Genomic DNA, 26,749 nt, shown 5'->3' with positions numbered 1-26,749 from the left:
TCATTACTCTCGTATGTTCTTATCTGTGGAGCAATGAAGCTCCACACAAACATTTTTTTTTTTACTTCTATTTCACCTGTGACTATTTCTATAAAATAGAACACACACAAAAAAGACAAGACAGAGCCACAGGATAACACATAGCCTTTTATCTATATGATAAATAGCAGCATTTCAAGGCATGTCCTAATATACAAAATAGGTTATTTTGCCCAAATCATATATAGAAGGAACTAAAATGAATTCTGTCAAACTTACTGTGATATTATTACTGTTGTCTGCAGTGCTAAATGGATCGGTGCCAGCAGTCGCAAAAGGATCAGTGGAGGATTGTTTGAAAAAACAGTCAGCTGCAAAGGGATCTGAGCCTTTGAAGGGATCACCACCAAATGGATCTAAAAAGCAAATATCTCATTAACATTCCTGCTAGCTTTACTTAGCTTGATATCTTAAAATCTAAACATTATATTGCTTTTCTCATACTGCAAGAAGGTGACACATTTAAGACCAAAGATCTCTGAAGTATGAAATTCATCCGTGAATAATTTGTGTTCTGTGATCCAAAACATTAGGCAAGCCAATGTTTTCTGTACATCATGAGAACTTTGGATGGTGCCAGTGTTTCAGTTCCAGAATCATCTAAGTGAACAGGTTCTTTCACCAAGCACCCCTAAAAAATTAAGCATTTTCCAAAACTTAATGTTTTTCAGAACTCTCCTACCCTCCTCTCCTTCGCTCCCCAAGCACAATTGATATTTTCTTATTTGGCACTTGGTACACAATGCTATTTTGCTATATCCTTCCCACTGGTCATTTTGGTTTTTTGTCACCAGTAACTCCATTCAGGACCAAATAACACAATGACATTGCCTATACAGCCAGCCTCAATAGAGGCTTCCCACCTTTTTCAATATTTACTGCTAAAGAAAGTTGGTAAGTTAAGAGTCATTAAAAGAGTACAGTCTTATAACTTTGCATATAAAACAAGCAGCAAGAGTTGGTTGGGGGCCTTCCATTCACCACCTTCACATACTTAAACCCCAACTATGGACACTACTAACAGCAAGAGAGAGGTTCACTGGCAATGGGCTTCCCTGAAAAACTTTAACACAAGTGGCCAGCTGCTACTGATATACATCCATCCTGTGGTCACTTTTTGGGTAATTTCCACCTTTTTGTGTGCTGAAAGTGGTGACACTTTTCCCAGGATTTGTTTAGGGGGGGGGAAAAAACCCACATTAAAAGTTAAAATTACTCACCAATCTTCCCAAAAGGGTCATCTTTGAAGGGATCATCTGTTAAAAAAAAAAAGTGACTTGTAGCTTTTTAATCATAACGCATGTACTGAGTTGAAGTCTTTCAGATACAAACTCATTCCTGCTAGAATTTAAACAACTCTCGCTCAGAGGAACAGCTGCACTATTTTCAGTGGAACTACAAGAGCTAGCATTAGACAATGCAAATATTCATCAAGTAGCTCGCTACCAGCATGAAACACATACAAAAGCAGCCGTCTCAAAAATGCTTTTCTGTTGGCTATTGTCAGTAAACACCCACATTTTGTGGTATTTACTGCTATGGTAATCCGGGCTAATCACTGATAGAAGCTTAGTCCCAGTTTTGATAATTCTCACAGGCATCATGGATGGTAGCTTTTAAGTGTTCATTTCTGTACTGGATGCATGGTCCAAACTGCATCGATTCTACTCCCTCATCTACATCGGAGACACACAGACGTTCTGCGTCTTAGCTGTAGGTAATCCAGTCCCGAACATACTGAGCACACAAAGCCCAAATGGTTGGCTACTAACAGACATACCTTTCTCCTCTGAAAGAAAGGCTGTGTCACGTGCCATAAGTAGGATCACTTCAATATAAATAAAAATCAAGTAATATCTACATAGAAACATCCAAAGTGTTTTAAATTAGTTTAATTTATTCATTAAAAGTATTAAATCTGCACTGACAGTTTTTCAGAAGCCAAGTGATCTGAAACATGTAGCTTATTTTCCTTTCAAAGTGATACCAGCTAAATTGATGATGATTCTGAAAGCATGTAAAATCATATTAATGTGGCTGAAAACATCTGCTTCAGCAGTTCATCCAAATTAACTCCCCTTCTTCGAGTGGCTCCATATAGAGAGATCCCTTCTTTCCAACATAAAAGAAAAAAATCAGAGCAACAGCATTCATAAGTTGCAAGTTCTTAAAATAAAGCATAGCACTTCCACAAGACGAACAGATGGTGCAGTTCCACATTACCTTTTTCTGAGTGCCAAACTTACCACAAGTAGGCCACAGCCATTCACTCTCAACCACCCACACCCTCCCCACACCACAGCTCACTGAACCCTCAGTTGATCTGTTTGTGGAGCTGTGCTGTGAATGGGAGGGGAGGTAAGAAAGGTACCCAGGAAGAGTGGTGAGGGAAAGGTGCAAATTTTCACAGCTAATTAGAAAGTGCAGATGAAGGAAGGAGAAATATCTTGGAACTCTCATTTCCATTTTTGTAATGCTATTGGCTCCACACTCCTGTCACTCAAACACCTTCACATTTATTCTATAAAGAGCAGTTCCAGGGTGAAGATTAGCCTGAGATGTGCTCATACAAGACCTGCTTCTGCTCATACAAGACCTGTTTCTGCAAATCTGCACTTAGAGAAAAGTTTACTTACTGCCAACAAAAGGGTCAGACTGGAAGAACTCTAAGCTGGCTTCAGAAACTAGGTCAGGCAATGGATGAGGTTCAGCATCAAATGGATCTTCCTGGGCAATGCAAAAGAAGTAGAGAAAGGTATTAAATTTTTAAGACATGCAGGACAGAAAACACTTATGTTATCTTGCATTACCATTCCATAGTTTCTTAGAGCTGAAAAAAAGAGACAGCTAGAATTCTACGTAATTCCTCAAGGGAGATCCAAAATATTTCTCAACAACAACTTGCCTGCTATATAAGATGAAATGTTTTCATGACACTAAATAAAAACAATAAAAAGTGACAGGTTTATTTCTCTGTTGTTGACCATGGTGCAAGTGACATGCAAGCCTGAAACAGTTTAACTAGGATTTTTTAAAATTTCTTTTTTCCTCCCCCAAATCTGAACAAACTCACTTTTTTGGGAATAGTTGCAGCTGGGGTCTCTTTCTCTTCTTCCACAACAGAGGCTGTTGTTTCAGGACTATTCCTTACCTACAGAAGGATAAAAGCAATTCACCATAAATAAGTAAATAGAAAACTACAAAATATAATTTTTTAAGGATTGAACAGCTAAAAGAATATACTAAAGGATACTTAAGAGATTCATACATATTATAAGAGATACTGAAGTGTACTGTAAACCCTGTGAAAGTTTAAGAAAAAAACCCAAGAAACTACTGGGACATAAGGAGGGATGTTTAAAGCAAGACAGTGTTAGATTTTCTGTACCATTCCTTATTCCCTTCTTGTTGCACCAACTGGAGACAGCTGCTCTCCTTTAGTGTTAATTCTACTATTCAATTTATTATATTTTGCTTTGGAAACAAGTACAGAAAAATTTTTATTGCTGCTTTCTAGCCAAGCTAAAATTGCCTCCTTTTCTGCTTACCAACTTTCAGACTGCTGAAACATAGTCCCTCAGAATAACACCCTGAAATTTCACTTCTGTGTTTAAAAACATAATCAATCTTGATACATTCTTAACTTATTCCAACTTCACAGCTGCATTGCATCATGATCAAGCAGGCAAAACACTACTCACTGGAGACACACTGTTAATTGGTTCATCTTCTGCTATACTTTCCCGTTCAGCATTCTCATTAAGGTTAGCAGTTTCACTGCTGCTGTTGCTAAGACTAGAATGATCCGCAGTTCCATTAACAAGTGTATTATGTAGCTGAGAGTGCCAACTAAATTGGTTATTTTCCAATTCTTTCAGCTCAAGAAGTTTTGTCTGCACCTGTAAACAGAAATAAATGTATATGCATCAGTATGGCAGTACACAGAAGCTATTATATGACCATCCCCTCTTATATACAAGATGGAAGTCAGATGTGTCAAATTCTTATTTTCAAAAGCAAAGATATTAAGCCCCACATTCTTTCAAAGGGTGAAATTTGAGAAATAAGCACAAATCTCCTTTAGAAGAGATTTAATATAGTTGAAGGACGGACCTGAGAACCCTCTCCTGCCAAGGAAGCAGACTGCATCACTGGCAACATCAAGACTTGTTGCTTTGTTTCTACTCAAACTCATGAGAAGAGTTGAAAAGCTTTCAGGGTTTTCTTGTTTGTTGGCTTTGTTTGGGTGTTGTTTTGTTTAATTATGCATTTGTCTTGAACTCTAAATTAAGGCGGCTGCTTTAACAGAATTCTAATCTTCCAAGAAGATTCATTACCTTCTCCCATGTGACTTCTACAAAATCCACAGTATATCTTCCTAAGCAGTTACATCCACATGTTATTATTTCAGCAATATGCTTAATGCAGCACCTCACAGCAAACATTTACAACCAACCTGCCAGTTATGAAGGAATTATTAGATTTGGCAGATTATGCAGAAGGATGAACATAGTTCAGATATTTAGACATCTAAATCCCGCTGGCTTCTGCTAGGTGAGTCACCTAATAGAGTTATCATTCCCTTGCACATGTCACAAGTCAGGTGGCAGCAAAGACAACACCAGGTGTCTTTCAAATACACTGACCTCAGACCAACTGTTAGAAAAATCTTGCCTAAAGCACTAAAGCATCTATTGTTCATTATGTGAGCCAAGAGCAATAAAATCAGGAGTACTAATATAAAACCTATTTTTAAAAACGCTTGTAGTACAGTCAAGCATAAACACTTGTATTATAAGCCTCAAATCTGTTCACCACAGATACCTCTTGCTAGTATATTAATACTGAAATAGCACAACCTTCTCTCTATCTGTGATGAGCCAAAAGGAAAATCCATTTACTTCTCCATTTCTAAATGTCACAGCTGAATTTCAAAATTATGAATATGTTATAAGGCTCTTAAACAGAAGAAAGTGTTCCTGCATGAACACTAGCAGTGGAAGTCATAAGGAAAAAAATTGTTAACAAGTTACAGACAGGAATTGCGTGACACGACCAATTCAAAAGTCAGCCACCTCTAGGGTTCCAAGTTAATAGGAAGGCTTTTTGTTTTGTTTTTAACTCAATAGTGGTGTCACTCTGGCTAATATATTAGGCAGCTGGCAAGACAGAGAAGAATGATGAGGAAAGGGTGTGCAAGCAAACCCACTGAAATAATAATAAATCACTGATTACAGAAAGGAGCTAGAAGTGTTCCTTTAATATAACAGCAGCACCTCAAAGGACCATTCTCTGCTTTAAAACAGTGCAGCCATCTCTCTGCTTCTCAGTATCTAGTCTTAATCCAATTGGTTCTTACACTCACCTTACTTTTCCCCTTCAACAGTGCACTAAGTAAATGTTAGTAATTTTATACCAACTTCACATAAATTGAAGAGTAACAAGAGCGTGCCCCAGGCCACAGCTGAGGAAGAAAGATTAAATAACTACTGGACACAAAATTTAAACATGCATTATCCATTTTTCATTCATTACATTAAGACAACTTATTTATGAAGTATAATAAATTAATCCTTTTTTATTAATAAAGCTTGGAGAAAAATCATGAAGTATCTTGATTGACTTGAGTCAGCCCCTAAGAATTCTAACAACTATTAGCACAGAACACATGTGTAAGCAACTAAAGACAGGAGCAAACAGTGAAGAAAAAAGAAACAACGCCCTCCCCTTAAGAAAAACCACAGTAAAGGTTGCCAGCTACAAAAATTTTTTTTTTTTGGTCTTTCACACTGCCTTACTGAATTGATTTCCTGTTGTGAATCCTGCAGATGTTGCTGAAGAGGTCCCAGCTGTGCTTTCCCAGACTCTATGCAATGCTCAAGCTCTGCAGTTTCTTGCTGCAGGCGACTCAGCTCCTCTTGAGCTTTGGTCAGTTCATCTTCATATGCTGAAATCTTTGATTCCTGGCTTGTTATTTCAGCCTTCAGCATGGCAATCTAAAGCATGAACAAATATTTCAAAGCCAAATAAAAAAAACCCCCACACCTCCAAACACATCCAAGTACTCTTATTTATAACCATAAGAAGTAAAAAGTTCATAGCCATTGCAGACATTATAGATCATACCTGAATAAAATGTTAATTCCTTATTGGTCTCAATAAGATCATAGTATTCTAGCGGTTTTCCTCACCAACAGATATTTCTAATCCTGAAAACATCATTTTAGACCTTAAGGAAAAATTATATTTTTATATTAGAAAAAAAATCTACATACCTGTAAGATGATTTTTTTAACCACTAAGGACTCGGTCCCGGTAGCTAGTGCTTCTAATTACACTTATGTTGCATTATAGTTTTGCATTATTTGTTTGCAAGTATATCTCAGTGTATTTGTTGACACACTGATACTAAATTAGGAAGTCACTGAAATAAGTGACATATTTCCTATTCTCTGTTGATCACAAAATCTTGACACACAGGCTATTTGTTAATGTTTTTTTCTCCTGCCCCAACAACTGTAACACTGCAAGGGTGAGTTCTTCAGAATGAGGCATTTACTCTTTCTAGGGCCTTAGCCACTAGACCTTACCAAATGGGCCTCCTCTGCACACTTCTGCCTGATGTCATTAAGTTGCTCTTCCAACTTGGCCTTCTGCTCATCAAGATCATTAAGAATTTCCTGCGCTTCCTGTTTCTGAGTTTGCAGCTTTTGTAGATTACTGCTCTCCCGCTTCACTTCATCTTGTAGATCCTGTAATAAAACACATAAGCTTTGCATTTGTTCCCTCTCTCCTCCTAACCACTAAATTCTGTAGTATAAACTGCAGTACTAACTCAGATTTCAAACTATCTACAAAATATCTTTCAAAAGCTAGCATTTATAACATGTCAGACCAGCAACTATTCTCAAATTCTAATTCTAAGACATAAAAATAAACAGGTTATTTGCTTTTTCTTTTCTGTAGTAAAAAGAATCTCACTGAAATATAGAAGATCGTGCATCAACACAGAGATTAACTTTTTTATTTACAGGGAAGTTAGGGTTTCATTTTGAATTTAGAAGTCATCTTTACACACTGAATCTGTCCTATGTTTTAGCAATATATTTTACTGAGCTCCTTAATAATAGAAATTCTTTATTCTGCTCCCTCCCCGTTTGAAAACACATGGACAAAAATAGGAACTTGTTTTAGCAACATGGTAATGGACCAAACTTGTGCATTGTTAACCCAAATGTACTCCTTCCTAGAGCCTCCCTGCCTCTAATTTTGCAAAAATCAGCCAAAAACTTAGTTTCCATGTAATGGTACTGGTAGGAAAGGTTAATTCCATACACAACAATACGGCATCTTTTAACTTATGAAACAACAGTATGTATATATCTTGTGTTCTAAGTACATTAAGTAGCATCACATGACAATTAGTTAATTTCTGAGCAACAGAAATGGTTATACTTCAACAAACTGCAGAGATAACATTGAAAAAAGTCAAGAAACTAATTTAGGAAGAAAGAATTGTCAAAGTCAAGAGGAATAGATAATATGGGGAGATCAAAAAGGATTAATAGAAAAGGAAAAGCATTAGATGAAAAGAAGATTGCAGCCTTTCTGAGAAAATATGGTAATTAAGGGAATAATCATGACCAACAGTAAAAAAACAGAGATAAAAAGTTTTAGGAGGATAAGAAAACAAACTGACATTAATTTCTGATTAGATCATATATTCATGTGCTACTCTAAGCTAAGATCCTGCTGTCCTTTTTTAGAGTTGTTTTGTTTGGGGGTTGTTTGTTTGTTTTTTTTTTTTGTGAGGAAGATAGTTTATCCACCAGTGCTAACACCTCCAGATAATCAGGACAAAAAAAGCCAGGCAGAAATAGAAAGGCATATGGTGCAGCAGTCAGATGCTAGGGAAATAGGTAACCTCAAGACAACTGGAAGACTACCTAAAGAAACATCATAGATGCTTTTATGGAAGGGGGGGGGGAGGGGGGGAGAAAAATCCCAGCCGAAAAAAACACAACCCCACCCCAAACAAATAAAAAAACCAACCCCCCAGACTCCCTCAAAACAGGAGAAAACCACACACAAAAAAAAAAACCAAATCAAATTTGAAGCTCAGTAAAGGGTGTATGACTGATGTACAGCAGTCAGACTAGGTGAGTTACTGGATATTTCTAATCTATGAAAGACAAACTGGCATGGGCACAAAAAGCTCTTTCTTACACCAGCTACTGACCTGGATAATTGGGACACTTTTGATCCATTCATTTTTTTACATCACTTTGAAAAGCAAGTATCAGCTGACACTCAACACAAGCAACAGGAGAAAAAGTAACAGCTTAAAGAGATTTCAGTCTCCTTTCTCTGAAAGGAAGCTAGAATTCACATACACACAATATAGATCACCTCCCTCTTGCTACTGTTCCTTGAATCCCGATGCCTGTCCTAGCCACAGCTGCAGAGAAGCACTGAAGAGACCTAACTATGCCTGATGGCTCCCAGAAGAGAAAAGAAGGAAAAAACCCAACCAAAATAAAAACCCAAACATGTTCACATAACCACTCCAAAATTAAAGGTCAGAGTAGATACAATACACAGAACTGGGGCTAATACTCAAAGATACATCGTCATGACTACACCAGGCTCCAATTAAGCTTTGATTTCGAAGAACACTCTCAACAGAGAAGAAGCATCTTAATGTTCAAGCACTGAATGAGATTCTATATGAAAACCATTAACATACTTAAGGTGATACAAACTAACATTTTTAGGGTAACTGTAATCTTGAATTGGATTTAATCATTATAACTCTCCATGCTAATGTAGTGTAGGACAAGGAAAGTATAGAGGTGTGTATTTCCACGGATAGACTATGGATTTAATAGATTGCCAGTCCACCAAACAATCCATGTGCTAAGAACAGTTAAGTCTAAAACAGCACAGGAAAGTTAAACTTCACCAACTTTCTAATGGCTCTGCTGCACTGCAAGGAACAAAGAATAGGGAAAATCCAATGCTGAGTGGGATACTCGGATCATGAATCTGTTGAAAACTCAGGCCAACAAGGAGATCAAAAGGCTAGAAGAGAATGCCAGAAACATTGTAGGCTACTTCGAAGGCCACAGTCCGAAAATATCTTTCACTTCCCCCTCTCCCCGCCCGCTTCTCTGAAGCAGTGTCTCACACAGTGTGTTACATTTTTTTCCCAACTGATGCAAACATATACTATGCTTTGTTCAGGAATTAGATACATTTGTCCTCAAATTTCTTTACAAAGTCTCAGTGTCCCACTGAAAAGCAAAACATAGACCTTTTGACTTCAGGTCAATAAAATTCTAAGGAACATACGCTAATTGTTGGGAAAGCCAGGAGAATCGCCACTTATTTCAGAGCCCTAGCAGGTAGACTGACAAACCATGCCCATTACATGTGAAACGCTAGAGGGAGGATGAGAATCTTGTGAATGCACCCCAAAACCCATTGCTTGAGGCAGTCTCCAGCAGCTGAAGCAACTGTCCCTCAACATCTGTGTCTAGAAGAGCAAGCTGGCAATGAGACAGCAAAGGGACAGCCAGGGAAAGGCACCTTCAGATGCCACTTGGTATGTGGTCAAAAACTAATGTTTTAGTTACACATGAACTCTGTAAAACAAACTTCTTTACTGCCAAGAAGAACATTTTATATGTGAGTTTATTACTCCCATATTTATAGGAAAATGCTAATCCAATCACAGAATAAGCTAAGGAAATGGTGCCCTAGAAGTCTCTTGATCTTTGTTACTGTGCCCATAGATTTTCAAGAAAAAACACCCCTTAATCTTTGCTACTAAAGAGCTGATATTTTAATAAGCACATTAAATTCCACCAGTATGCTGTTTCCCCTCCAACTCTTTTTCTGTCTTTGCTTTTTAGTATCTATTTACACAGGATTAAAATTATTTTATAGAAGAAGAACTGTTATTCTTTCCCATACAAATCATCTGACCCATCATAGACCATGGCTATATTTGATTATGATTTGTGCCCGTTGAAGTAATTCTGGTATCAGAAACCCTGGAGTGTGATGTCACGAAACTAGCTTGATCCAAGGTGGCAGATTAGAACACGCTAGTTTTGTACACCATCTTTAGCAATGTCACCATTAGAATAAAGGCAGAAGAAAAAAAGCATGATGTAAAGATATTCTTAGTCTGTCACCACTATTCTCTGAAGTTCCAATGAGTTTCCTGAAACATGCAGGTCCCTCCAACATTCAGGAGCAGGAAAGGGACCAGAGATAAAGGGCCACCAGCTTAAATGAATGCTACAGCCGTATCCTGTTTGATCCTGATGGTTTCTCATTTTTCTGACAAGCCAGTAATAGGCTGTTCCTTCTCTGCAGACTGACAGAACTCTAACTCTATATTTAAAAAGGTACAAATAGCTTGTGCAATCACTAAGAGGTTAAGGACCTGAGACAGTTGTTTCCAACGTTACTTCTTTAGACACAATGACTTATTTGATTCTGTGATGCTGCTTACTATTAAACACTAAACACATGCAGATGACACTAATACTGTAACATTAAAGGCAAGGTTTTTATTTAGCTTTATATACCTTTTGTGCAAAGGCACCAGAGAACTCAACCTTCACACGAACACACACAGATTCCAGAACACACTAACAATATAATCCTGTGTGCAAATCCAGGAATACCCATAAGAATTTTTAACAGTGTGAAAAGGCAATCTGCAGAGCAGGGAGGGGATTGACCGCTGCATGCATGGACAGAACCACAGACATGGGCAACTTCTGTATGCATTCCTGCAGCTGCTGAATCTGGCTGCCATCGTGACTAACAGGCCAGCATCTGATTATCTTCGGAAAGGTCAGACTATTAATTATCATCCAGGCTTCAAGGATATTAAACACCCAGCACAAAATTCATAACGGTGGTAACACATTGGCTCTTTTTCTGCCCAACACAAAGTAAAATGCAGAAATCTTGCATTATTTGCTCTTAATCAAATAAAGATTATTTAAAATAATGAAGATTCCTAAAATAAGTGTGAGTGATCAGATATCACACCGGGGTTTTTCTTAAAGCAGCAACTCCAGCTGCTTTTGCAGCTTAAAATGTAATTGAAAAATTGCTTTGCAGCATTTAATTCAGGGCTTGGCTAGACTGTTAGCACCCCTAAACACTGATGCTGACTGAATAATTTTTAATCCTTGTAAACCACTTGTAAAATCTAAAGTTTCCAATATTCTGGAAATTCAATGTCATCGTTTTAAATAAAAATCAAACAGATTATTTTAAAAATTTACTTATGTTAGGCAAAATTAACTTGAGGCAACATCCCTCCCAAGCTGGTAATTACTGCGACTCTTAAGCAGCCCCATACACAAGCCCTTTTAATTCAACCACTTACGTTTATTAATTTACAGTGCTACAGTGTCTTTTTTAGTTTTAATCATACATTAAATAACCTTGCTGTAAAAAAAAAAGCACTCACAAAAAACCAAAACAAAAACAATGAAAAAAAGAGAAATCTATTATTTTGTAACATTTTTCATTTAAAAATCCATGCAGGCTACATATCCTAGGAGCTCACATATTTAGATAAATACACACACCTACACCAACCCACATTGATATAGAAAACACATTTCAAAGCACATTATCTTAGCCACCAATTTTTTTCTTTTCACTGAATAAGTGATGTGATCTAAAGACTCAGTAATCCCACTGCCATTAAAGCACCACATGGTGCAGTATCAGGTGTCTGAACAACAATTTTGTGTCTTATTTACCTGGACCTCACTTGTCCTCTGCTTGATGGTATCTTCTTTCTCCTTCAGGTCTTGCTCTACATTATTCTTTTCCCTAGAAGACCAGCAAACAATGCAAGAATACTTAAGAACATCTGCTACAGCAGGTACAGTTATCCAGCCCCCTAAGCCTGTATCTCTCTTTAAATACATAGTGAAACATCAAACACAAAAGATGTAAGGGATTTCTGCTTTCCAAATTATTTACAAGACAGAAGCCTACATAAGTGTTCTGCATAAAACCCCCTATCTTTTCACCCAACTGCACTTCAGTGATAAGAATGGCTCAAAAATGGAAGGGGGCGGGAGGGAGAAATCAATGAAATACTGTCTTCAGTGATCTCACTGTTGCTATGGAGCACTTGTCTAATGAAAACTGCTGGGAAAAGTGGGAGGGATTGCATCAGATTCCATCTATTAACCCCTGCAAACACAGTAATTCCTATGCTAACAGCAGCTAGAAAACATTTCCAGCAGGCCAATCTAGCTGATTAATGAACTTTGCCTACCAAACTTTAGATATATCTGTTGGTAAGCTCAGTCCGAAGATGAAAGGTTAGCTTGCTGTAATCACTATCTGCTCAGAGACTGCATATATAGTTATTTGCTGTGTCATATGAAGTCTGTGTCTACAGATATTTATTCACGTTCAAAAGTGACTACTGATGACAGGGGAATTACAAACACTAAATTCTTGGCAGTCAGACATAACAATAGCTTTAAGAAAGGGAAAAACCCAACATAAAACTCTGAAGTGTTACTGGTTTAAAAAAATCATAAAGGAGTGTTTATCTCTAGACAGTATATTGAATCTTTTCTCCTTTCACAGATGCAGAAAAGCATCAAGCTTTACAGTTTTAACACTATCTTCTGTATATTTATTTTCATAAAGATTTTGTTAATAAATTAGCACACACATTAGAAGTTAGATTTTGAACAGTGATAAACCTAACATTTCTAATTGAAATGCCATAGTGAAAAAGCTATCAAATTATATTACTAGTACATATCGAAATTAAGGTAGCTTCGTAGTTTAATAGCAGCAGTTTAGTAATCAATCTAAAACTGTTAATATTCCTGTTTACTCTTATCTAGCACAGAAAAAAGCATTTCTGTCTCTAAAGTAAAGCAGGTTTGTTTACTGCTAAACCACAACAATGGAAATTTTAAAAAAATCCAGATGTCAGACCTTAAATGAACATTTGCTCTGAAAAACAATTTCTACAGATTATGTTCTGCTACTATTTATCTCAGCATCTGATTAAAAAAACAAATTGTTGACTGTGCTCAAAGGGAAGGTTTAAATGGAAGGAAAGGGAAAGGTGTGGAAAGTGGTACTTTGAAGAACAAGGCTAGTTATTTTATTAAGCGTGAACCTTCAAGTTTCATGAAATTCCTTTCTCCATTCACCAGAAAAAAGTATCGTGGAAATTCTAAGCAAATCTATCATTTCCATCAAAGCTATAGCACACTCCTCTACCTCAATAAACTAGTATTTGTAGTATAGTTACACTTAGATAGTTAAAGCATCGCACCACAGGGTTGAAAGAAGTTCTGTTGATTTTGCCTTCCATAACTTTCCATGAACAAAGGGTCTCAATCTCAACAAAGCACTGCCACAGATCTAAATACAAGTCTGGCTGAAAAATACCTTCAAGCCTTCAGACACACATCAAGCACAGCAAACATTCAGGCATATTATTCCTGATCGAAGATAAAAGAATAATTGGCTAGGTAAACAAATACTTGTTATTTTTCCTGCTCAGGTATGAAAACTGAGCAGGAAAAAGAAATGCAAGCAGGTGTGTATGCTTTAATATACAGCCATTCCACATTACTGTCACCAATATGCCTAGGAGACTGTCAGAGATGAAGATCAATTCCCTTTTACTTCAGCAGAAGCCAGGTAGCTGAACCTTGCAATCCGGACTATGCTAAGCAAGCAACAGGATACAATACCCATCCACAGGCAGCTTACACTGGCCAGATCACAACACAAACAATGAATTGGAAAAAATCAAGTGAAAGAAGTATTGTCAGGCAGAACAAGAAAAGCTTCAGCAGCAGTCTCAGGGAAAGGAAAACAAGCTGAGTATATATAGTCTACACATAACACATCCCCCTCCCCCTCCTCGTAATGTGTCTTTGTTTAAAAAAAAAAAAAAAGACAACACAGACCTACTTAATTCACTAATTCTTCTGAATGCCTCCATTTCTTTTACCAACTATCTGGTATGCCCCTGTAGAAATGCCCAGCAACTGAAAGAACCAAAAACAAGTAACAAAATTGATTTATTGGATATGACAGATTTCCTGGATCATGAAGTTCCTTACACATCAGTTCTCCTACTTTTTGGGGTGGGTGGGGGGGGACACCAATCCAAAACCAACTGGTCTTGCGAATAAATGACACTTGTAACCAATTCAAGCCAATTTACGGAAGCAATACAACTTCCCTATGTATTTTAATAGTAGTCAGGTCAGGAGAACCTCATATCAAAGAAATTAAAAGCAGTGGTTAAAAAAACCCCAAAACTAATAGATGGTTTCTCCAAAGCAGATATTTCATGATTTACAATCAAAGAATATTAGTAAAACCATAAGTTTTATACTAATTTGTGAATTGAGTAATTTATAAATGGGGGCAAACATTTGTGATAGCTGACAGCTGAGGAGTCCCCATGTCAGTAGAGCCAAATACGAAACAACCCTGGCCAGGCTTCTTGATGGCCAACACTTAGAATCACCTTAGTTACAAAAGCGAAAAATCATAGCTCTTTTCCATGGTAAGTGACAGGTGACTACTCACAGAGCTGGTAGCTTTATCTACACTCCCAGTGCCCAACATTTCTTATTTTCACATACATTTGTAATTTTGGGAATTCCTAGTGTTCCTAGTGTAGTAGCATTTTAATTTGGCAATGCTAGAAAAAAATGCCTAAGGTCTGCCTAGTTAGTTCTCCTCCACCCCCCAATCTTTTCACCTGCAATAGCTCAGTTACTTCCAAACCAGAAGTTAGACGAAATAGTCTAGCCTACTTTAAAAATCCTACCATTGCTTTGCTAAGAAGCTGTAGATCTCTGAGCTTTGAAAGAAAGGCTTGATGCAAGGGTATGGCAGGGAGAAGTTTCCCTGTTTTTCGGGGGACATATTGCTGCTTTCTTACTTTTGAGAGACCAGTTTACCAGCTTTTATGGTCCTTTTAACCTGATTTATATTCAAGACAATTATAATTGTCGCTGTCCAACATGTGTGAAGGATGGCTCTTTTGGTAAAATATACTAAGTTAAGCTCAACTACTTAACATGCTTAGAGAGGAACATGGTATTGGTAAATCTTGAAGAAATTCACAGAATCTCCCAGAACTAGATAATGGTTTGGGTCAGAAAGGACCTGTAAAGATCATCTAGTTCATCACCCCTACCCTGGGCAGGGACGTCTTTCACAATTCCACTAATTTGTGGGCCATAGCTAGCTTTGAATGCATGAAAGCAAAGCAGGGTTCACTGGGGAAGAAAAAGGTTTTATGGCTCAAAAAAGAATATTAAGAACATCTGGTCTAGCCTCCCACAATGCTGATCAAAAAAGCTTCAAACAGCTTTCTAAAAATATAGTGCAACTGAAACAGAACTTACAGGCAGCAGTGCTGACAGACTCAAAATGATGCAGATTCCACAACGTCCCTAGGCAAATGATTCCCCCTACCAGTGGGGAATTATCCTTGCTAATAAGTGTTCTTCATCTGACCCTCAACCTCCACCTTTCTCACGTTTTTACTGAATTAGATTAAAAAGCTATTGGCTACCAGATATCTTTCCCAAACTTGAGCCACAAACACATCACCTCTGTATTTTTTGCTCAGTCTCTCAAAAAGCTATGTCTTCCAGACATTGTCATTCTTTTGAGGCATTTCCTCCACTGCCCTTTTTTTTTATTTTAAAGCGTACTTCAAAAATAGATTCAATTCCTCTTACTGGGTCTCAGAAATGCAGCCCTCACGGACACTTCTCAATGGAATCATGGACTAGAATTATTACTTATTTAGTTCAACGGGTGAACAATATATCTTGTTTAATAATGAACAAAAATAACTTAAGTTTAAATTACATTTTTATATGATATCTATCAAGACTGAAAGTGTACTCCACCAGTTATAACAGAAATGTGGATTTGCCAAAGATGAAAAACGTTTTCTACGTTTACCAAAAAGATTAATCTGTTGCCTAGCATTGCCCCCAGTGCTTAGGGAAGGGACAGATAAGTAACATTTACTCTGCTACCAAAATAACTCTTCTACAGTGGCTAAAGGATTTCCAAATAATCGAAAAAATAATTGTCTTGAAAAAATTAAAATGAAAAAATGTTACTCAAGCCACAATGCACTCTATGACATTGAGAGTTTGCTAGTCATTCTCAGTGAAACCACACAAACCTCTTACTATGACACTTCAGTCTGACAACACAGGCTTAAGCCTCTGTTAATCTGGTTCTGTTCTGAACCTGTAAATCAAACCAAAGTAAATTTTCCCTTTCTAAAAATACATACTAGTAGTTGCCCCTAACATATCTTCAACAATCTAATATCAGTCGAATGTGTCTTAAATAATTGTCCAATTATATTTGCCACAGAAGAAACAGAAGCAATGACTTTCCAAAGGCCATGGTTCCTTCATACCTCACAGTAAGAAAAGAGAACAACACAGAGTGGCTTGCATGTTAGGTTGCAAGCCCACCCACTGAAAACCAACTTAATCTAAAAATTCATGCTAGCAAACAATTTATTTCACTCCAAGATAGTGGCAGCAAATATAAACAGTTGTAAATTGTTTTTCAGGTTAATAAATGTGAGAGTCCAAAATTGGAATTAATACAACCTAAAGAGCAACAGAGGAAGGCAGAGAAGGGAGACGTTAAGAGGCAGTGGGAGTAACAAGAGGGAGAATAAGCAGTTGAAGTGAAAAAACATTTAGGTATTTAGGAAACAGACTGTGCTTTGACACATTGCCAGATTAAATCATTCCTGCAAGTGACATGAATAAAACAGGCAGATTTCATCATGACAAAGCACCCTCAATTATAAAATAGTACAATTAACTGTTCTTAATAGAATTTTCGGTAGATTTATGATAGTACCCAAAAAAATCACTGAAGAAAATTATCTACTATGTCTTGAGAGTATGACAAAGACTATACAAATGTACATGAACTTCATTTTCTTAGCCACTTGAAGTCATCTTCTTAATTACCTTATAAATAATTAGTGGAACCCAAGCATCTGCAGACCTCAAATTAAAACAATTTTTCTCAGTGCAACAGTTTGACTAAACAGAAAAGAAGCATGTCCATCTTTACCACTATCAAAACCCAAGCAGCAGTCCATATACAAACTGTCATCTTCCCACTCTCTACCCTACATACTTCATCTTTCCCATCTCACTTCTTTACTGCTACTAGAAAAAAAAAGTCCTTAGAACTCTCTCTACGAATCAAAGAGAACTAATACCAATTTATAGCATGGTTCCAGCATCCTAGAGATCTGCTGCATTCTCATCTGCCGATAAAGATGAACAAGAGAGTATTTCCATCTCAGGATGCTCAGATATGCAGGTCTCTGAAACGCACCCAGATGATGGACATGACGACACGATGGACAGACCTTTCACAGACTTGCTGTTATTAAATGCATTCATCTGAGTGAAGGAAGTGTAGAAGTGCTAAACAGTGTTCCGGACAGTTACAGACTTGCTAACCATTTATTTTAGCAAAGCAGACTATTACCACCTGGTTTTCTCTCATGTATGGAATTGTTTTTAAAAAAAACAGGAAGTAGCACCACTGAATCTAAGGCAAGTATGACTATTCCTCCTTTACCTACCTCTGCAGGTCTACTATTTCATTGTTTAATGTATCAAGTTCTTTAATTGCAGAAAAATCTGCTACAGAATTCGGTCCTGGAGTGCTCTGAAAGATAAAAAACAAATACTGTTAGTTTACAGTTTATGCTGTCCAACAACTATATTAACTTTACTTTTTGTGACAGCATGAGCTATCCTCTTGTAACAACTGTTGGTAGCATTGCATTTCAAATCTTCAACCTTGAAAAACCCAGAACAGTCCAGATGCTGTATTAACAGAACGCAGCATACATCCAATGCATCTAGTAATTCAGAGTTGTCTCCTGTAAACCCTTGAAGACATATTCCACAAAAGCACAGGACCACCTGATCATACAAAAATAAAATCTAGCTCTAAAATAAGATTTATCTTACAGTTAACTTTTAGCTGGCTTCCTAGCATTCATTTAAGAGTGGCTTGGTTTGTTTACTACTGTTATATTTGTATTTCTTCACCTTTGTGATCTTCCTGTTGCAGAATATAGACACTTATTTGCAGTGCTTTAAGTGATATCAAGCTAGTTTAACATGAACCTTCAGAGTACTGAATAGAACTTTGAAAATATAAAGTCATAGGTAAGTTACACCCATGAGTTCCCATTTACTTAATGTATTTATAATAAGGCAACTGTAATACAAATTATTTGTTTCAAAAAGCTACACAAAAATGACTATGAGAACAAATGCTGAAGACACAAATTAGCAACTACTTTATCTTTTCTACTGTGCCTTATCACAACATGCACATGTTTAAGAAGCCATAGTCACTGTTACTACCTTCTACGAACACGTCACTTGCTTCAAGCCTTGAATAAAGTCATCAGGACAAAGTTCAGCGGAAAAATATGTACATAAAATTTTAAAAGGCAAGTAAGACCCACAAAATAACGCAAAAGTCTAAATGCTGAAGTTTCTCTAAAGATAAATCAATTAACTATGTGTTTATTCAAGCTTATTCTCTGGAATAAAAAAACCACAAACAACCCCCCAAAAAACACCTACCAAAAAAAAACAAAGAGGAAAAGAAAACGGGAGGGGGGGGGGAAATGGGATTAAAAAAAAACACAGAAAAGAGGGAAAAAAAAAAATCAAAAAAGGGAAAAAAATCAAAAGCCATAAAAAGACCTAAACAGTAAATCTGAGCACATATTATTGAGCAGAACTATAGATTATTCATGCATGAACTAAGAATGAATAAATTTTTAAAAAACAAAAAATACAAACCCCAAAACCATATAGCCCTTCTTAAACCAGTTAGCGTACAGCTTCTCAAATGGGCATAATATGGGCAAAATAGCTATGAAGTTCAATCCTTCAGTTCAATCAATAAAGTTGCTCATGGTGTTCCAATTAGAAAGTTTTTACTTCTCCCAGGTAGGGAACAGGAAGAAAACACGGAGCTATTAAGCTACATGTACAAATTCTTTCCAGGCCTCCTTTCCTCATCAATTAAAGAAATCCTGCAGACTAATGCCAGCATCAAACTTGAACAAAAGGTAGTTGAATCTTGTTTTCAATTGTTCAGGAGAACTGGTGTGGGGAGCAACATAAAAGCCAACATTTTTAGCTTCAATACACAAGTTAAAAATGACAGAAGTTAGAACTATTTGGTGCCATTCCCTACACTGGAACATGCATGCAAACACTTCAAGTTTTTAACTCAAAATAGTTCCAGGCAATTCCTGTCAAAAATCTTTAAGATGAGCTTGCATGCAAGGAATTTTTATGGCTGGTAATGCAAGTACAATTTGGTGACTACAAACAGTTCTAGGTAAAGAAACACAGCAACACGTGCTAGACTGCTGCTGTGTCCCATTCATGGGATCTGCATTCAGACCTCAGAATTAAAATAAAAGTTACACTATTGTGGTAATAAAATTCTGTAAGGAAACCATTAGATAACAGCAATATACATACATATGCATTCTGAACATCTACAAAGAAGGATCACAAGTTAACTTTTCCTACTTTAAAAACATAATGGATTACCATTATACTTACTGGTATTTCTGCTACTACCTTTATGTTGGTCAAGCCTGAAGATGAAGCCTAAGGGGTTTGTTTGGGTTTTTTTTTGTTTGGGTGTTTTTTTTGTGTGTGTTGTTTTTTTTAAAAAACAATGTAAGCCACTCCAAGAAAACCAGCAAAAAGCCTATTTCTGCCTACAGCTCTTATCCTTTGGGTTCACTTCTTAAGCAACGACCTTGAACAAACACATTCCTTCATATCAACAAGATAACACCTCCTTTGAAAAAGCTCAAACTGAGCTGAAGGTTCAAGCTCCATCTAGTAAAACAAATTCTTGGTAAGGAGTTACAGAGCTAACTAAAAGAACTTTTACCTTCTTTCACTGTATTCCTACTCTTATCATTTACATTAGTAATGAAAAAAAAAAGCCACCACACTGATGTCTGACAGCTCTATAAAAACAACTTACATGCACAAAACAGCAGTAACCAACACTGATCTCATCGAATGTGTTCTGATCACTACATTTTCTGCAATATAATCAGTAAAGCCATGGGTATTAGTCCTAAAGATAACTATCACATTGGGTTACTACTCTGTCACCACTTCCCCAGCAATTTCAACAGGATAAGACACAGCATTTTCTTTTAAGTTTAAGCAGCACAGTTACCAACACGTAACAGCCACAGAGGTCTGGGTTCAAGGAAGGACCCTGGGGTTCTTCCAGATGAACAGCAATGGAAATCAGCAATAATTTGAGATCACAGAATACTGACACCTCAGAGAAGTGCTGTGCTATTTCAATGATTATGTAAGAGTCTCAGAAGGATGTTCATTATTAAACCAACAGACAGTAAATATTAGAAAAGCAAAGATTCTCTAACCTTGAGAAAGCAGAGTTAACAAACTGACAGAATAATAAGGATGAAAAGCAGAGTGGTGCAGAATGGAAAAAACAGTCCAAACTAGAAAAGAGACATAGAAAGGAAAGCAAACATACAAAAAAGATTAGTAGAGTTGCAAATAAAGCAATTACTTTTTCAAAACAGAATGTAAAAGGAAATTAGATACCAGTTACAGAAACTCAAAAGTAGTGGCAATTTTTGAGTTTCATTTTTTCAGATGCAAATTCTTCATTCAGTTTAAGAAAATTGTAGAATTAGGTCAATGTTTCGCACAACCAAGAAAAGGTAACCCACATCAGACTTCATGATGTGTAAAACAAGTAAGAATTCATGATGACCTCTACCAGTCTGATAAATACAACCTGAACTCCGAGGTATACTGCTGGATTAAGATAGACGGCAATCAACAGACTATGAGGACATTTACATTATCTGTGAAGTATAAAATGGAGGGCCATTTACTTTTAAAACTTAAAATATATAATTCTAAACTTCATTTAGTTCACATTGTTTCCAGGCTTCTTAAAAAAGAAATGTAAAAAAGATAATTGTGAACACATTAGGAGAAAAACATTGAACTTGTACATGTTATTTCAAAGGCAAACTAAAATTTCTTTAGACTGTTAGTAGAAAGACTATTCTTTCAAAATAGAAAATAATGCTTTCTCAACATAAGATATCTCTGCTTGGTTGGCAGGCATAATAAATGACAGCTTCATTTTGAAACATGAATGGAACAGTGTTTTGTCAATTCTTTGCACTTAAGTCTTGTTTTCTTCCTGATATTATGATAAATTTAAGGTATGCCAGTATTTGAGGTGTTTCTTGCCTAGCCTTTGAGACTAACATTCTTCATTGGAGATTTATACCAAAAATGCCAAATCCATCCTTACCTTCTGTAAACTGACACCCCTGTCTGAAGGTGGAATCATCTCTGGAGTCAGAGCCTGAGGTGGATCAATGCCCTTTGTTAACTTCTGATTAATCAAATAGAAAGCCAGAGCAAACTGTTCCTTTGAAAGCTTTCCACAGTCCTTTGTGTCACAGAGAGCCCTGTACAGAGATGCACATGAAATAAATCAAATCCTCATTTCTGCAAGTACAGCCCTGTTTATTGTACTTGCTGTCATTTAAAAATGTGAAAGTTATTAGCATATACCTCCTCTTCTAAAAAATGCAATATAGAAGCAAGGCATGGTAATAAAAAGGAAACATTCCTCAAACATACAAAACCACTTTCTCTTTGGATGCTAAAGCCCACAGCTCAGTTACACTAAGTTCTGAGCTTGCGAAAGGCATAGCCCTGACTCTGAGCCACTATGACCACCTGAGTATCTGTAACAGAAGTTCCTTCTAAATTAAAGAATTTTTCACAGCCAACACAAGTTTATCTGATTTTCCTAAATTAAAGGTTATGTTAACCATACCTTGGGGAAAAAAAAAGTTTTTCCTATCAGAGTGCTCTGGAATAGCTTATAGTGGGGAAAGAACTAAAAAAGCAGTGGGTATCACTACTGGCTGTAAAGACAGACAAACAAATTGCAGAATTACATGGGCCATAAGTCTCACATGCTAAGAATTTTATACAGATAATTCTCATGGCCAGTATATGGATAGCATCTGTGTTTAGATACACAGCAACACTATGTCATCTTAAATACAGGGTTTTAGTGGAAGTGTAGTATTTGTAACACTCCGTGTTCAGGCGCTTTACTTGCTCCCCTAGGAGATGATACATAGAATAAACCTGTTTTCCCCCCCATTTCTGTCCAAAAGTAGAAGCAAGTAAATTACCACTTCTTATACAGAGACCATGCTATTAAATGCCAAAAACAACTTTCCAGAAATGTCAGCATAGCACTTTGCATGAAAAGTGCTAGGCAGGAGCAAGAACCGTGCCATCGCCTAAACATCTGTCACACAAAAAAAAATCCCTACCAGATATGTGCAAGAAGAGCAGAAGGCAGTCCTGTCTTCAAGAACAGTTCTCTGGCTTCCACACCTGACACAAATCCATCCATGTCCTTGTCAGTTTTCACAAAGATCTCATCATACTTAATTTTGTCTGCAGGCGATACAACCCACTAAAGGGGGGGTGGGGATGTAAGAGGGGAAAAAAGAAACAACAAAAACAAAACCCACAATACTAAGATATAGGCTGTTCTGTTTTCAGGTAGTTACTTTCAGCTCGTAATTCAAGGACTACAGCACAGATTTAAAAAGTGATATAAGTGCCTAGTTCATGAACCAGTTTTATCCTCCAAAATAGAGATGCATAGAGATCCATAAGTAACTCCAGAAGCAAAGTATTTATATCAGTGAAGCACCAAGGCTGGCTAATACTGCTCTGCCTCTTTACCTACCTATTAGAAATATTCTCTGAAGCCCAAATCTCCTCCCAGCATTGGGTTGTGCCCTCATCACTGTGCTGGCACAGTCCTGCTTACTGTCTAGCTCCATCAATTTTACTCCTCTTGACACAGCTGGAGAGCTTTAGCTGGAGGGACTTAAGAACTGCTCAAGCCCAGACTGTTAATAGTTGGGACATTCTAAATTGTAGAATTTACCTCCAATCAAGGTAAAGATGGGAATTAGAGCCACTTCTCTTCAATTTTTCCAAACACTAAGCTACTATAAAGATGGTTGGGGGTTTTTTTGAGGGTTTTTGTTTGTTTGGGGTTTGGTTTGGTTTGTTTTTAACATGAAAATGCCTTCAGGTGCATGCTAATTAATTTCAGTGTACAAAGACACTTAGATGTATCCCAAATAGTGCTGCACAAAGCATACGCTGAAACTCTCACCCATAACGGCATTACATTGTAACACACACAGCAAGACTTACCAAGTAAACTGCTAGATTAAAATCTTGGCACTTCCAGAATTAAGATGCCAGTTTCTTACTGATTACTCAAATATGGGTACCCAAATGTCCAAGCAGTATTTTATGTATTAAGTATTGCAGTTCTTACCTTAGATCCCCATCTCAATTTTTTTCTTATTTTGAGTAGAACAAGTAAGTTATAGTGTACTTGGAAAGATATATTCCCAAATTCTGCATTCTAAAATGACCAGGATTAAATAAGAGGCTTGGGGAGCAGAAGGCATCAAGTTTCTTAATAACTACATCTGAAACAAACACCAAATCTCACGCATTTAGGTGGATATGCCAGACCTTTTGTCTCCTTTTCCCATTGCTTGTGCTTATCTCTTCAATTTTTATTGTCTTTTTTAAATTGCAGGCACGTGCGCACATACAACCACAGATACATGCCTGCCACAATTTGTTTTATGAACTTGTCCGTATTCAAATCAGTCTTCAGCCAGAAGACTTCTATTCTGCAGGTGTGCACCTAGACTACATTTTTAAACTGTTTTCTTACTATTTTGACCTTTGGGTTGAGCTTGATGCCTTGAAATAATTTAAGAATGTCTTCAAAATATTTACTAAATAATATTTTTTTTATCCAAGTGTTTATATCTGAAGACATCTAGAAAAAGCAGAAGATCAGTTTTGTACCTGTCCACCTGGTCTTCCCATCAGCCTCCTCAAATTCATCAACCAATCAACTGGGCAAGAAGGAAACTAAAAAGCTTTATTAAAACTCTTCATACAGTCTCCAAAGCACAGCATTAACAGCAGAAATCATCTAACCCCAAGTAACTTTACAACTATACCTGTGTTAATGGTGTTTTGGCCGCTAAAACGCCTACAGGTGGCAAGGACTGATGAGACTCTTTGGTAGATGTTGAAGGTGGAATTAAAGGCATTGCTCCTGGAACACTAATAGGTTTTCTCTTGGATGGTGGCACCAAAGCTGCAGGCAAGGACATTGGCACTGGTTCTTTCTCCAAAGCACAGTACACCAAAAACATGGCCTGAACAAGAAAATAAGGTTTGTGGATGTAACTCTAAGTGTGTGTGTATATATATATATATAAAGAATTAGTTAAGAAATATCTTTGTAGCATTTTTTCATTACATTTCTCCTTTACAAGCCCCCTCAATGGAATTGCAGCTTATTGCCTTCTGATATGTGTTTATCACTACTACTTTCTTTTGAGATTCAGTGCTTAGCAAATGAATTTCAGTATCTTTCAGAACATTAAACTGATTCTCCTAAACATTACCGAGCTTGTACCACTACTTGTAGAATTTTATTTGGGAGAACACTTTAAACACTTAATTTTAATGTATTCACTGTTTTTGTAAGAGTCACTTTTATTCTTTTCTTTTGTTGTGGTTGTACGTTTCAATTTTTATGACCGTTCTTCAAGACACAGAACTGCTTCTTAAGTAAATGTTGTAATACTTTGCAGATTATCAATTTATCTCCAACATCTCTGATCTCAGAGCTAAAAGTCTGAGGTATTACAGCATAAACACAGGAATTCAAGTATAGTAAGAGTTAGCTACTAGGGTCTTAGAGGAATTGGTTTCAGAAGAAACTGAAGCACATAGATGCCTGAAGATCAACAATACTAAAGAAAATGATTTTTACATTTTTATCCTTTCTCAAAAGTATATATGACGGCGGAAAAAGATACATTAATCATATTTATATTTTAAAAAAGGGTTTGACATTGTCCATAATGTCAATTCTTGGCAATTAAACAGGTACCTTTAACTTTGTTTTTATTTTAGTTTTTTTAGCTTTGACTCTGAAAGGATAAGCCATAGTTTAGTTTGTAGAAATTAAAATTAAAGGCTGGCTTTAGTCCCACCTGAAGTCAGAAAGGTCACATTACTTTTTCAAGATTCTTGTAATGCAGAATGTATTTATAGTATTTTGTTAGCTTTTCCAAACCTTTAAACTTAGGTTTGATATTTCTCTGCGTAAAATGAAACCCTCTCTTCCAGAGCGAATGTGTAATTCCTTCCTCTCCAATTCATTTACATGCAAGAACAAGCTGAAAGTTTTGAGAAAAAGTTGATGCAAGGTTACGATCACATTCAAGACTTAGAGTCTTCAAAAGCAAGAGCTTCCCACTCTCTTCTCGCTTGAAATCTCTTAGAAGTGAAACTTATTTACCACTTCTTACGTTATTTCATCAGTCCTGGCATTAACAGTGTTAAAATTCTAACTTGCTACAGACTTCTGAAGAATTTATACATAGTTTCTTTAAAATTGTCCTCAAAGTTATCTTGAGGTATTCGGGTACTATATAAAACTTATTCAGTGAAATCACTTCGTCTTTCATGGGACAGCAGGTCACAGGTGTAAGTTTCTAATGGCTCAGTTAATCCACAAAGTTACTGCTGTGTAATGAGAGACATTCAGTAAACTGACAGAAACGTCAACTAGTACTAAAATTTGATTAAGGTCTCTGAATAAAGGCAACAAATGAATGACACACACAGTCAAAAATTAATACACAATGCATCTATTTTAAACCTCTGCCATTAGGCTTTCAAAATCACAAGAGGCAGAAGATACTTACAACTGCAAACTCATCTCGATCCAACATTCCATCACGGTCAATATCACTCAATTCCCACACCTACCAATAAAAAGCAGAACACAGGGATGTTTGCCTAAACTGCAGCAGTCTGCTATTTAAAACCTCATTAAAAACAAATATGAGAACAGCCTCCATCCACCATATCCTATGTTCTATTAAGATTAACAGCATTAGTTTTCAGTGAACAACATAAATTCACATAAACCATGCAAAAGGAAATTCTTAAGTTGGAGACAGAGTGCACTAATGGCACCCTGCCTTAAACCAAGTGTTAAAGAGTACGTAACATACACTGTGGTAAGAGGCAAGCTGTCAAAATATCAAAGGAAATTTTTTCTTTTTTTGGCAGTTTAACAGTTACGTATGCGTGGCCACTCCGTAAGATAGTATTTAATAGTTAGGCATAATTACTACAAATCTTCAATTTGTAAAACAGATACTGCTGAGTATAATACAGTTGTTATTTGTGAATTAACAATGAAATAGAAAGATATTCTTACTCGTCCCAAGATATCCACTGGCAGTTTTGAGTTAAGGAGTACAGGTTTCACCTTATCACCTGACAACAGTCCATTGACAGGATTTAAGCTGTCAAAGATAGCATCATACTTGGCCTTGTCTTCCAGCTGCAAGGGCAGAAGAAGAATATTACTTATGGACACAGTCACA

At 36.8% G+C, this 26,749-nt stretch overlaps 1 protein-coding gene across 7 annotated transcripts in view; it reads right to left on the bottom strand.

Annotated features, from left to right (window-relative positions):
- Nucleotides 1–26,749, bottom strand: part of EPS15 (epidermal growth factor receptor pathway substrate 15) — a 54,741-nt gene that overhangs the window by 10,019 nt on the left and 17,973 nt on the right. For all 7 annotated transcript variants that reach the window (XM_075097640.1, XM_075097643.1, XM_075097645.1 and 4 more), the window contains exons 7-20: nucleotides 26,581–26,706; nucleotides 26,060–26,119; nucleotides 24,296–24,496; nucleotides 22,559–22,704; nucleotides 21,514–21,673; nucleotides 17,729–17,814; nucleotides 11,835–11,907; nucleotides 6,630–6,791; nucleotides 5,838–6,035; nucleotides 3,741–3,938; nucleotides 3,113–3,190; nucleotides 2,676–2,766; nucleotides 1,260–1,295; nucleotides 259–395 (exon numbers count right to left, since the gene is read on the bottom strand). In XM_075097640.1, coding sequence (XP_074953741.1) covers nucleotides 259–395; nucleotides 1,260–1,295; nucleotides 2,676–2,766; nucleotides 3,113–3,190; nucleotides 3,741–3,938; nucleotides 5,838–6,035; nucleotides 6,630–6,791; nucleotides 11,835–11,907; nucleotides 17,729–17,814; nucleotides 21,514–21,673; nucleotides 22,559–22,704; nucleotides 24,296–24,496; nucleotides 26,060–26,119; nucleotides 26,581–26,706 — 1,752 coding nt within the window. The remainder of the gene's footprint in view (nucleotides 1–258; nucleotides 396–1,259; nucleotides 1,296–2,675; nucleotides 2,767–3,112; nucleotides 3,191–3,740; nucleotides 3,939–5,837; nucleotides 6,036–6,629; nucleotides 6,792–11,834; nucleotides 11,908–17,728; nucleotides 17,815–21,513; nucleotides 21,674–22,558; nucleotides 22,705–24,295; nucleotides 24,497–26,059; nucleotides 26,120–26,580; nucleotides 26,707–26,749) is intronic.

The sequence above is a fragment of the Phalacrocorax aristotelis genome, chromosome 6, assembly GCF_949628215.1.
Source record: "Phalacrocorax aristotelis chromosome 6, bGulAri2.1, whole genome shotgun sequence".
NCBI classification, from domain to species: Eukaryota; Metazoa; Chordata; class Aves; order Suliformes; family Phalacrocoracidae; genus Phalacrocorax; species Phalacrocorax aristotelis.
This window is presented reverse-complemented; position numbering and strand designations above follow the sequence as displayed.